Genomic DNA, 11,799 nt, shown 5'->3' with positions numbered 1-11,799 from the left:
GGCCAACCTGAATCCAAATGTGGAATTTCAACCTCAGAATGGTCTCCAAGAATCCTGCTGTGGCCTCTTTTGATGGGGGAGTGAACAGGAGAGATAAATGGCCTTTGCTTTGTAGACAACGAACTCTATTTGTGGTAAAAGGACTAAACATAGTAGGCATTATTCTTACTTCAGTTAAAAACCTTAAGTCATTTAAAACTTACAAAACATTCTAAAAAGAATATCGGTAAGTGTGAATGTTTAAGGCAAAACCAAGCCGTTCTCAGTGCTATGTATATTATACCAGACAAATTAGGTAACTGCTTCCCAAGTAACATAACAGCCCCCCAGGGGCCCAGCATGTGTGGAAGAGTCTGAAAGGACCAGACAAGTATTTTGGCTGTGAAATCAATGAGATTTCACATTGACTCTTATTATCTCCAATACCCACTAACATGTGAACCTCCAAAGTCAAATTCTGACCTATAAAATGCAGGTCTCTGGAATAAAATCATCAAAATCAAAGCAAAACACAAAAACATTACAAAAATAGACATTTAATATCAAGAAATTATAACACTCAAAAATCTCTTTGAAATATAACTTTAGAAACATAGGCTGTCATTTCTGTCATTCTTGAGGATTTAATAATAAAATAATCAAAAACACTGCTGGAACTTACGCAGAGTATACAAAATTTTGTCATGACTTCTTACAGACAGAAAACTTCAAATATCTACTTTCATGGTCATCAAAAAATATGACAGACTTTTCAATATCTTAGCTGATTCAATATCCACAAATCTGTTCTGCACTCACAAGCACCCTCAACTTGAGCAGTTTCCAGCAAAACACGAGGCACTCCCAGAGACGAGGAAAGACCTGCCCACCTGGCCCTGATGAGCCTGGTGGCCCTAATGCACCTGAGTCACATGGCTCTGCCCATTTGGTACACATGGTCCCTTGAGCTTATTATTTATTGGTCAGTTAAGTGAAGTCCTTCCAACATTTTTCAGAAAACCGAGTTAATGTATTGAACCTGCTGGTTCATGTCTTTCCTGAAACTTGACCCAGCCAAACTTCAGAAGCTGGTGTTCATGCCTCTAAGACAGAGGCAGCAGTGTCCTTGCAGAGCACAATGATGGCCTCCTCTTCACCACCTGCCGTGTCCTCTGCAGCATCACAGACCATTCGAACATGGGCCAGAAGGTTGGCTGGCTGCCGGGTGCCCAGCCAGACATCCTTAACATACAGGGACACGAGGAATGCTGTGGAGGCAGAGAAGAGTCAGACAAGGCTGTGAGGACACGTGCCCATTGGGAGGGAAAGCCAGCCACCCGCCACAGGGCAGCAACACCGGGTGAGCACCTATACGAAAAATTGCTTTTGTGATGGCTTAATTTTTGTGTTAATCATTTTTATTTTAAACCTTCTGATGAATATGAAATTTTTTTAAATATTTATTTTCAGTTATAAGTGGACACATCTTTATTTTTATGTGGTGCTGAGGATCGAACCAGTGTTTCACACATGGTAGGCAAGCGCTCTACCTCTGAGCCACAATCCCAGCCCATGAGAATATTTTATAAATATAAATAATATAAAAAAGAAGTTACTACAACATAGGTTTCTTCTGCTTTTGAGCACCCACACCTGGAGCCAGCATTGGATTCTGAGAAGCACTTCCCAGAATCATCTAACATCATATCCTCAACCGCCTGAGTGGGGAGAGATGGTCTAATGGGCAGAAAGACTTACTTTTCTGGCTGCAGCCAGGTGAGAGGAAGAGAGTCATCACACTATTGGGTCAATTCACTTGCGTGGTCTGCTGGCTCTTCCCCTCCCAGCTCCCCTCTACATCCCTCAGTGAAAGGGAGCACCCTCCCAGATGGAGGAGGCCACACCTGCCTCCCAAGTCTTCTCACAACCATTAAGCTGCGAAATTCCTTCTTCACTCACTCCTGTGTCCCAAATTGTGGGCATCTGCTAAGTGCAAGCACAAACCACGCGCATGCATTTGTGCACTTCTGCAGATGTCCACACTTGTGTGCATGCACACGTACAAGCTTTGCTGTGACATGCAATGCAATCCTCCATTTGGGTGGAGGTCACACATGCTGTGCTATGCAGCATGGAAGAGTCTGAGGTTGCTCCTTTCTCTACCACAAACCTATCACTGGTGTCTCACCTGGGAGCCAAGGCAAAGGCTTCCTCTCCATTTACACTAGAGCCAAATGGCAAACTACTGGCAATCCCCAGAATTGTGGGAGGGGCCACTCAAATACTTTGTCAAAGCACCAAACTGGGAAGTTTCTGGCAGGGCCTAACTGACTCTAAGGGACACAAGCTTCTGCCCAGCCCACTCACACATTCCTTTAGCTTCCAACCAAAGAGCCAGTATTACCTTGTGGGGCTTTGTCTTTCTCATCCAGAGAAGATGTCCACAGAGCTTCCACTGCTTGGTGGAAGGGGCTCTGTACCTGGCCCTGAGCTGCCACCAACTGTAGCATGACCGTGGTGAATAGGTAGGCCACATCCTGTGCAGGACCCACCAGCTCCTCAGCACTGCAGAGGCGGCTGTAGAGCTTAAACATGCTGCTCCTCACAGCACTGTCCCCAAGAAGGTCAGCTACCACCTCTGCATGTGGCAAAATGTGGTTCTTGAGCCAGCCAAGGAGTCCCATAGCTTCTGCCCTGCTGAGCGGGCACTCGCCTACTGACCGCAGCACCCAGCTGACCACCAGGGAGGCAATGGCATACCCAGGACCTGGTGCTTCACTTTCCAGGGTGGTCTGGTCTGCAGGCTCCTGAGCAGGTTCAGATCCAGGGACCACAGGCCCCCAGTAGGTCAGTATGGACCGCAGGAGACCCTTGCATGTCTCCAGACTAGATGCCGTCAGTTCAGGGTTGACCGTAGCCTCTGCCTCTCCAGGCCTTCTTTTCCGGCTCCGCGGGCCTTTGGCTCGGGCTGGCACCATGGGCCTGTTCTTATCCTTGAGCACTTCTATTAATCAAGGAGAAAAACGGCAGTGAGGCTGGGCACCTCCCTCCACACAGATCCTCCTCTAAGGAGAAGGGAGAGGGCAGCTCAGGGTCCCAGGCACGTGGCACTGCTCCTAGAAGCCTTCTCCTACATGACATCCACTGCCATTGCTGTTAATGACAACATTTTCATTAGTGGATGAGAAAAGCCAGGTGCAGTGGTGCACCTGTAGTCCTAGCTCCTTGGAGGCTAAGGCTAAGGTAAAGGAACACTAGAGTTTGAGGCCAGCCTGGGCAACTCAGAGAGACCTCACCTCAAAAAAGAAAAAGAAATACACAGGAGGAAACATAGACCTGGACATGGCAGTGTCACAGTGTGGATCCAGGAGGTCTGGCCAATTTGTTCTCTTGACCCCACATCACAGGGCAAGGTGGGCAAGTAGCTCTTAGCTGCCTCCTACCTGCTCTACAGGTCAGCGTCCTTATACTTGGGGAGGTTAAGTGACTTACTCAAAGGCAAAAGCTACTTAGCAGCAAGGCTGGACTTAAACCCAGGTCTCCCCACTCGCTCTAGGCCTTGAGGCTTTAGATATGCTGCTCACAGAGGGAGGGACTCTGGCTGCTCTGGGTGGACCCAAAGCAGCTTGAGAGCTGTCTTGGGTTCTGACACTTACTCATTAGGTCCCTGAGTTGGCACTTCTCAATAGCTGCTCTCAGGTCTTCCTGCAGCTTAGTGTTTCTTTCGATGATGCTCCACTTATGCAAGAGGATCAGGACATCTTGGGTGGAAAGTACCATCTCATTCACAGTGAATCGGCCCATGTCCTTAAAGGTCTGCAGAACGGTGGCCCGGTATCTCAGCACAGAGTCGAGTGTCTTAAAGAAGCTGATGAGCTGGGTGGAAGCCAAGGTAGGCCTGTTGGGGAGCCGACATTATAGACTGAGCAAAAGCTGCCTCCCTCTCCCGGAAGGACAGCACAGGGCTGGAGTGGCCTTCAATGTCGGTTCACTCAGGAACCAGGTTTCCCTTTACAACAGATACCTAGCACAGCCCCCAGTACACAGAAGAGGAAAAAGTGAGCTGCTCCAGAGAAGGGGAAAAAGAAGACCCAGAGTCTAACCCCTACCCCAGAGGAAGAAAGGTCTGTTTGGAAAACTTAGCTAAATGAGTAGCTGGCAGAAAGCTGAGGAGTCAGGGGCTAGGAGATGTACACGAGTCCACACCAGGGCTGTGCCAATTCCTCTCCATCTCAGGACTATCAGACTCAAGCGAAGAAGGCCCAGGAAGGCTCCAGGACAGCATCACTCCCATGGCTGATGCCTGACTGATAGGCACTGGGAGGAGACACATCTCTCTAAACTCTAAGAAATTTAAAACTAAGTAACATGTATCCCACACAACATTAAAAGTAAAACCATTATTTTAAAGAGCAATTTGTCCTCAGCAACAACTCCTGATGATCCCAAAATGAGAAGCATAGCTGTCTACCAGAGACTTCACTGAATTTGGAACATGAAACAGAATGTCCTGCTCCTTATCAAGCAATGCTTTATACTGAGCATAATCTGTTTGCTACTCATCTTCTAGTTTGTTAGCAGAGTGAAGAAAAGAGCTGCAACAGATGTCCTTACAACATCAACACTTGGTACCAGAATTCTGGCCTGATTCAAACCAGGACATAGCCAGAACCCACCTGTGGCATCTTGGTGTCCTTAGTAACAGGAAAGAGTAGTAAGTGGCACTGGCCACTGCAACCTCAAATAGGCATGTTAGGGGTCACCTGGTGGGGCAGCTCACCTCAGATGCTTCATAAGTGCGACAAGGACATAAAGGAACTCGTTGACCAGGTGCAGGGCGAGCAGCTTGCGGGGCTCGTGGGAGCCGGGCTGGCAGGGTGGCTGGCTGTTCCCCTCTACTCTTTTGTCTCCTAAGTTGGTCACCCACAGTGTATGCAGCAAGGAGATCACATTAGAGAGCAGCTGAGTCTCCAGAAATCTGAAACAAACACAGCAGTGGTCCAGCCCTGCCACATCCTCTCCTGTCGGTCTGTGGAGGTGGGAGGGCAGGATTGCAGAACAGGATATGGTCCTATCTGCTCACCTTCTCAAAAAGCACATCCTCTAAATAAAAACAGGGTGGCCCAGATGCCAACTCAGCTCCAACACAAGCCAGGGCCCCACACTCCTTTCTAACCAGAGGACTGCCCTAAGTCCCTCTAGAAGTTCCGGAGAGCTGCACTACACTGTCCCATTTATGATAGCAACCTTCTAAAACTTCAAGGTAGTGGCCAGGAACCAGGAATAATTGGCTAATTAAGCCTTTTATTATTTGTGTAGTTTTTTTGGGGGGAGGGGTGGGGGATTAAACTCGGGGCGCTCGACCACTGAGCCACATCCTCAGCCCAATTTTGTACTTTATTTAGAGACAGGGTCAAACTGAGTTGCTTAGTGCCTCACCATTGCTGAGGCTGGCTTTGAACTCAATCCTCCAACCTCGGCCTTCCAAGCAGCTGGAATTGTAGGCCTGCGCCACTGTCCAGCTAATAATGCCTTTTATAAATCTGAAACTATCTTATTAAAGTCGATGTTCAAAGACATAATATTTAGAATATTGTTTTCTTCTATGGAATTTTAGAAGATACTTAAAAAAAAAAAATGCAAGAAGAGCCTAGAGACCTCTGGGCTTCTCTGCCAGTGGTTAGTTCTTTGAGAGACAAAGTCTTCCAGTCACAAGCACCCTGTAACAGTCTTCGGCTCTCTCGATGGCCTCAGGGACTGAAGGTCGTCAGGTATCACAGTGAATCTCCAACGCTAGCCCCCTGCACCACGGCAGTGCAGGCTCATCACTGAGCCCCCTGGACCCGCAGTGGCAATGGGAGTACTGAACTGAGCCACTGTCACCCAGCAACTTCCAATAATCTACCCCGAAAGGAAGAGCTTCAGGGAAGGGGAGGGAAAGTCACCTGGGTATTACCAGGGGACTGTCAGGCACGCTGGGCATCAGAGGACACTGTTTCAGAGAGCATGGTGTCTACTAGACACTCCAACTGGTAGTAGATATCATGTCTCCATTCCACCTTCCTCTAACCTGATATACCTCTCATGCAAAAAGCACTTACTTGTTCTCAAGGATGTGTAAAATCCACGTTAAAAGGCTATAGTCCCGTATGATTTCATAGGCAGATCTGGCAACTTGGGCAGCATTCTGTAGAATTTCCAGGATCCAATTCTGAAAATCCAAAACAAAATGATACTCCTTAGTGGAAGAACCAAACTTACTTATCAAAGGCATGCTCCAAATGAAGGCTGCTTTGCTAAATCTGTCATAGTATGGCTGTGAAGGAAAGTATCCTTCCCCACCACTGACAGCCAGAGGAAAGGCTTCCAGCAACTGGTAGGCTGGGAAGAGCCCCACTTCAACAAACCCATCATAAGGAACCAACCACAAGCAAAGATGGAGCCAAGAAACCACACAGCCCAGATATGCAGCAGCCCAGTGGGGGAAGGAATGTGGGCCCATCTCTAGCCCAGCTCTGAGCCACTGGAGCCTACTCTGCCCTTCTGTTTCATTACCTGGAAAGGGGGCCATTAAGATGGGACTGCCCCTGAAATACTCAATAGTGCCTCAGAATTCTCATATACCAAAACAAAGTAAAAAGCCACTGTATTCAAATTCTGCTTATTCCAACATGTTTCTTAATCCTGACTTACTCCTATTCAGCTACATTTCACAAAATACCAGAAACAAAAGCCAACTTGCTAGGAATTAATGGAAATGCCAAAGCCTTTTTCTACCTATTTCCTAAAAAACACATTTGTCAGCTCTTGGTTCCAGGAAATGAAGTCTAAGGTCAGATTCCAAATTAGCTAGGGGAGGCAGGCAGTTAAGACTCCCAATTCTCCTTTCCTTACAAGTTTTGATGCTTCTGAGCACTAAGTGAAATCCTGGTGGCTTGAGGGCACCTCTGTCACTTATGTGGGGTAATTTGTTCCTAAGCTCTTGGCCAGCTCCACAGGCTCATGATTACTGATTGGTCCCTTTCTTATGAAAGCAAAATAAAAGGCATCCCTATCAGTCAAGAGCACAGCGAGAGGGAGGCAATGAAAAGCATTTCATCAGGGGAGAAATGATACTGGGCATCCCACCCTGCGCATGAGTGAATTAGCCTACACTACATGCAGGCAGCAGGACGGGCGTCAATGGAACCTCATTTTCCTCACTTCAAAGCCAGGCTCAGGGCAGTCACATCCACACTTGGGTTAGAATTCACAAGGACTTGGCTTCCAAATAAAACCACAAAACAGAGCAGACCTTTCTGTCTCAAATAATCATACAGAATTAGCTCACCTGTGCCACTTCGTCACACAGCGGGCTGCTGAAGAAGGTCAGGATAATGTGGAAGACCCCTCGCCGGGCACAAAGCTCATAGCAGTTTTTGTCGCGAATCCCCTGCCGCAGAATCCCAAACACCCATTCCTGTTCGGTTTTTTGCTATAACCCAGGCAAATGAGAAAGCATCATTAACTAAATTAAAGTCCCTTTATCTGACAACCCTTCAAACACCACTGTTTTCAAGTGGTGGCGAAGACTGCCATAGAAGCCCTGGCCTCTGTTTCTGATTATATATTAAAACCCTTAGTCTCGTCCCTGATTCCACTGCTTCAGGTCAGGAATAAAGGACCAGGTCAGTTCAAACACCAAGCTGTCTTTGGTCAGGCAGGGGGCTCCACATAAAGATACTTTTATTTAACCCAGGCATTCACCAAGGAAATCCCAGGAGAATGTGGGAAGAGTCAGGACTGACAGAGAGTGTTAAGGGTTCAAGAAGCATGATCAGTGTGTGGGACAGGAGCCCCATCTACGCAGAAGCCCATGTGAACAGCTCCTTTTTGTGACCTTGTTTGTGCAATCATCTCAGCTGTGTGGGAAATGGTATTAATGAGGAAAACACCAGAAAAATAACAGTGACTGAGTGATACAGTTCAGGAGTCTCTGGGAGCTTTGAAAGCATTACCTCAAAGTCAGAGCTGTAGAAGAACTGGTAGAAGCCCGGCACTTTGTCCATGTTCAAGTACTCATGTGACAGCAGGAACTTGCTGATCTTCCAGTACATGTGTTCCTCTGAGAATAGGCAAGATAGTCACTGACTGCAGGTGTCAATAGGACACCTTGAGGCTGGCAGAGCACGGGAGGCAGGTGCTCTGGGTATTAGCCATGAGGCCCTGTCCCCAGGGAGCTTTTCTACCCTTGTCCAGAATACTGGTTCTTGAGAATTAGAATACAGCTGGCACCTGATGTTGCAACCGCACATGGGCTTTCCCTTGTGGTTCAGAACCATTGCTGGACCTGGCCACAGGACTGACATCACACCCATCAGCCCACTCTCCTCTGCTTCCCACAGAGAAGACCTGTCTCAGGAAGGGAGCCTCAGTTCAAGAACACAGGCAGAGGTGAGACCCTCCTCCCGCTACAGCCTGAGCCAGCTCAGCATCTGCTGCCTGCAGGTCCCACCTCAACCTGAGTGCTGAGTGGGACAGCTATACCCGGGTGCCACACACTGGATGGGAGGTGGGGACTACAAACATCATGGTCTCTGCTGTATTTTCTCATAATAGGACCTTTAAAATCTACAAATTATTTTTAATTATATTTCTTCTTCCTCAAATTTGTAAGGCAGGGAAAAACCATGTCATAAAAATTACATAGGATTGAGGGCTGGGGTCGTAGCCCAGTAGAAAAGTGCTTGCCTAGCCTGTGTGAGGTACTGGGTTCAATTCTCAGTACCACATACAAATAAAATAAAAGTCCATCAGCAACTAAAAAATATTTTAAAAAATTACTTAGGAGGAAATGAAAATCAGATCTGAATTCTAAGAGCAGCCTGACTACAAGCTAACTGTGGTCTTGGACACACTACTCAACCTTGGGGGCCTCAGCTGGTGTGAGGGTGGTGGCATCAGCTGGGGGGCTGTTTTCTCATCTGAGATACAACCATCTATGCTAAAAGAACCCTGCAGTCCTCAATCGTACCAGCATTCCACCGTTTTTTCTCAATAATGGCAAAACAAAGACATGTGATGAATTAAGGTTTCTTGCTCACAGTGGAGGAGCCCCGCTTCCCTGTGGGTAACACTGGAGCTGTGTTCTAATAACCCAGTGACACGTGCACAGTGACTCCATGCTTTCCAGCTAGGGATCCCTAAGCCACTCTGCATTCTCCTAAGCAGGGACCAGTGAGGACCAAGAGCAGCGGCCAACCTGATGGGAGGCACTGTGCCAGGCAGCCTGTGAAGGCTCTGGGGTGTCACCTGCACAGTGATCCTAGAGGTGTAGCAGTGGTGCTACTATCACCCTGCTTCAGAGTGAAGACACCGAGGCAGGAAGGGGCCCAAGGCATCCTAGCTCAAGTCCAAGCTCTCAGCCCCCAGCTTAGTCCCTAATATTTTGGTCACATTCAGGGATGCTGTGATTTCCTGGGTTTTATTTGCTTTTTACCAGTTTTATATAACATGCAAATGTGAGTCCATACTCCTTGCCCCCATCATACACACTGTTCTGCATCTTTTTTTTTTTCCATTTAGTTTTTTCTGGATCTAGTCCTACAGAGTTTCAACACTTATTTTCTGTCTACTACTGATGGGTGTTACGATGGCTCCCAGTTCTTCACTATTACAGGCTCTGAATGACCTTGAACATGTCATTTCTCATAGATATGTGACTGATTACACCCGTGGGATAAATCCCAGATGCAAACTTGCTCAATCTCCAATTTTCAATTTCTCTCCAACCAGATTATATCAGGGGTACCTGGTTTCAAAATCTGCAGGGCTGCCTTGGCAATGAAGAGAGCCAAGGTAAAAGTGAGTCTCATGTTCGGGGTTCGAATACCATTCCGGACCACATCCAACAGGTAAAGCAGCTGAAAGATAGGGTAGAGCGGGGTGGGGTGGGGGGAGCACTTTCAGAACTGTGACTCTGTAGCTGAACCACCACTGTGCAGGCGTGCCTGCTCCTCCCACCCCAGGGACACAAAGGATGCAGTTCACAGCACAGGACACCAGCTTGCTACCATTTTAGGGACGTGTTTTGCTTTTCACCTTCTTTCAGGAGGCAAGCCCATGCCCAATGGCAGAGATAAGGCCAGGCACTGTATCCCGAGAGGCCAATCTGCTCTTGGTCCTCTCCTAGCACAGGGCACAGATTTTTGAGGGTCAGAAATCTTCATCACTGAGTTTAGACCAAAGAAATGCTCAACAGAAACCAAGCATCTGTCTACCTACAGGAAGAGCCATTGTAAGGGGGAAACCTTGCTCTTACTCCCCAGGAGATGAGGCTCAAAGGCAGCTTCCTGCATCACCTCCTAGAGGCAAAAGTCTAGTTCCTCAGCAAATCTCCCAGCAACATACCTGTTCCAGTAAATATTCCTACCAGACCCAGCAGACAGCCAGCTAGCTCTCTGACATCTGCCAGGCCCATCCTCCTCCCATAGGCTTGTCCCCATTTCCTACTCACCTGGGACTGCTCCCTGAACCGAGCACCCTCCAGATGTGAGTAGTAGGCCGCCAGGACGGAATAAGCTGCAGCTCGCATCTGGGGGTCATAGCTACTGAGGGCTGCCACAGTTAGGCCCAGAGCATTTGAATCCAAAAATTTTCGACAGTCCACCACAAATTCTACAGGAAAACAAAATACTACACTAAACATACAACAGGATTTTATGATTCTTATTCTTTTCTGCATCTTACCAATCTCAGCTACATGTGCTGAATGTAAGCAAGAAAATCTTTCTCTGGCTCCCTAACAGCTGCAGAGTTGGATTAAAAAATATCTTCCTTTTTGTGGCAATAACTGCCATGTCTTCAGTTTCTAAGAGCCTGCAAATCCTCACTGGGGTTATTTCACTTTCTCCCATGAACATCCCATGAGCTGGAAAGGAACAGAGGAATGCTGAGACCCAGGGCTAAGTGCTCAGTCAAGAGCCGGGGCCTTGACTGGGGATCTGCAGCCAGCTCCCCATGTCTGCCTGTTCAGCCCACAGCCATGGTGTTACTAACTGCAAGCACCACCTAGGAAATACAGAAGGGAAGGGAAGCTGGGAAATGTAGCCAGTATAAGCCAGTTGGACCTGGCCCATCAATTTTCCAAAGGATTAATTAAGCTAGATTCACTCTGCAACCCTTATTCATTCTTCAAACAAACTAAAAAAAATCTCTCAGAAGACTGGTTCACCATACTTGAGTAACAGCTATAGCCAGAAGAGCCTTCTGGCTGGTATCTGTGAGGCCTGGAGATGCTCCTACTGCTCTAGACGAGGACAAGACTCAAAGTGGATCAGATATGCAGAGGACCTTACCACAATGTTCAGAATACTTTAATAAGAACCCAGGCCTTTTTACAAAACAAATTCTGTCAAGAAGGACTTGGAATAGAGATAGGTCACTTTGTTAAAAAATGATTTATCTGAGCTGGGTGCAGTGATGCATGCCTACAATCCCAGCAACTTGGGAGGCTAAGGCAGGAGAATTGCAAGTTCCAGACCAGCCTGAGCAACTTAGCAAGAACCTGTCTCAAGATAAGATAAGATAAAATAAAATAAAAGGTCTGGGGATGTAGCTCAGTGATATAGCACTTGCCTAGCATACTTGAGACCCTGGGTTCAAACCCCAGTGCCACAAACACATACATAAAATTAACCTAGCCATGATAATTATCCATAAAGATGTTATGATGTTCTTTAGAGTGAGTAATCAGTAACCTAGTTAGGAAATAAATGCAAGCCAAATGAAATGACTGCTCTAAGCTGGTAATCTTGTAATATACTACCAGTAGAAGATACA

The 11,799-nt window shown here is 47.2% G+C and overlaps 1 protein-coding gene across 1 annotated transcript in view; it reads right to left on the bottom strand.

The window, feature by feature from the left end:
* Window positions 1–516: 516 nt before the first annotated feature.
* Window positions 517–11,799, bottom strand: part of Urb1 (URB1 ribosome biogenesis homolog) — a 69,199-nt gene continuing 57,916 nt past the window's right edge. The window contains exons 31-39 of the mRNA XM_027929313.2: window positions 10,475–10,635; window positions 9,770–9,881; window positions 7,977–8,083; window positions 7,310–7,453; window positions 6,081–6,190; window positions 4,760–4,957; window positions 3,636–3,877; window positions 2,384–2,983; window positions 517–1,247 (exon numbers count right to left, since the gene is read on the bottom strand). Of these exons, the coding sequence (XP_027785114.2) occupies window positions 1,075–1,247; window positions 2,384–2,983; window positions 3,636–3,877; window positions 4,760–4,957; window positions 6,081–6,190; window positions 7,310–7,453; window positions 7,977–8,083; window positions 9,770–9,881; window positions 10,475–10,635 (1,847 nt within the window). The 3' untranslated portion in view covers window positions 517–1,074. The remainder of the gene's footprint in view (window positions 1,248–2,383; window positions 2,984–3,635; window positions 3,878–4,759; window positions 4,958–6,080; window positions 6,191–7,309; window positions 7,454–7,976; window positions 8,084–9,769; window positions 9,882–10,474; window positions 10,636–11,799) is intronic.

The sequence above is a fragment of the Marmota flaviventris genome, chromosome 8, assembly GCF_047511675.1.
Source record: "Marmota flaviventris isolate mMarFla1 chromosome 8, mMarFla1.hap1, whole genome shotgun sequence".
In the NCBI taxonomy this organism is placed as follows: domain Eukaryota; kingdom Metazoa; phylum Chordata; class Mammalia; order Rodentia; family Sciuridae; genus Marmota; species Marmota flaviventris.
The sequence above is the reverse complement of the archived record's forward strand: the minus strand, read 5'-3'. Positions and strand labels throughout refer to the sequence as shown.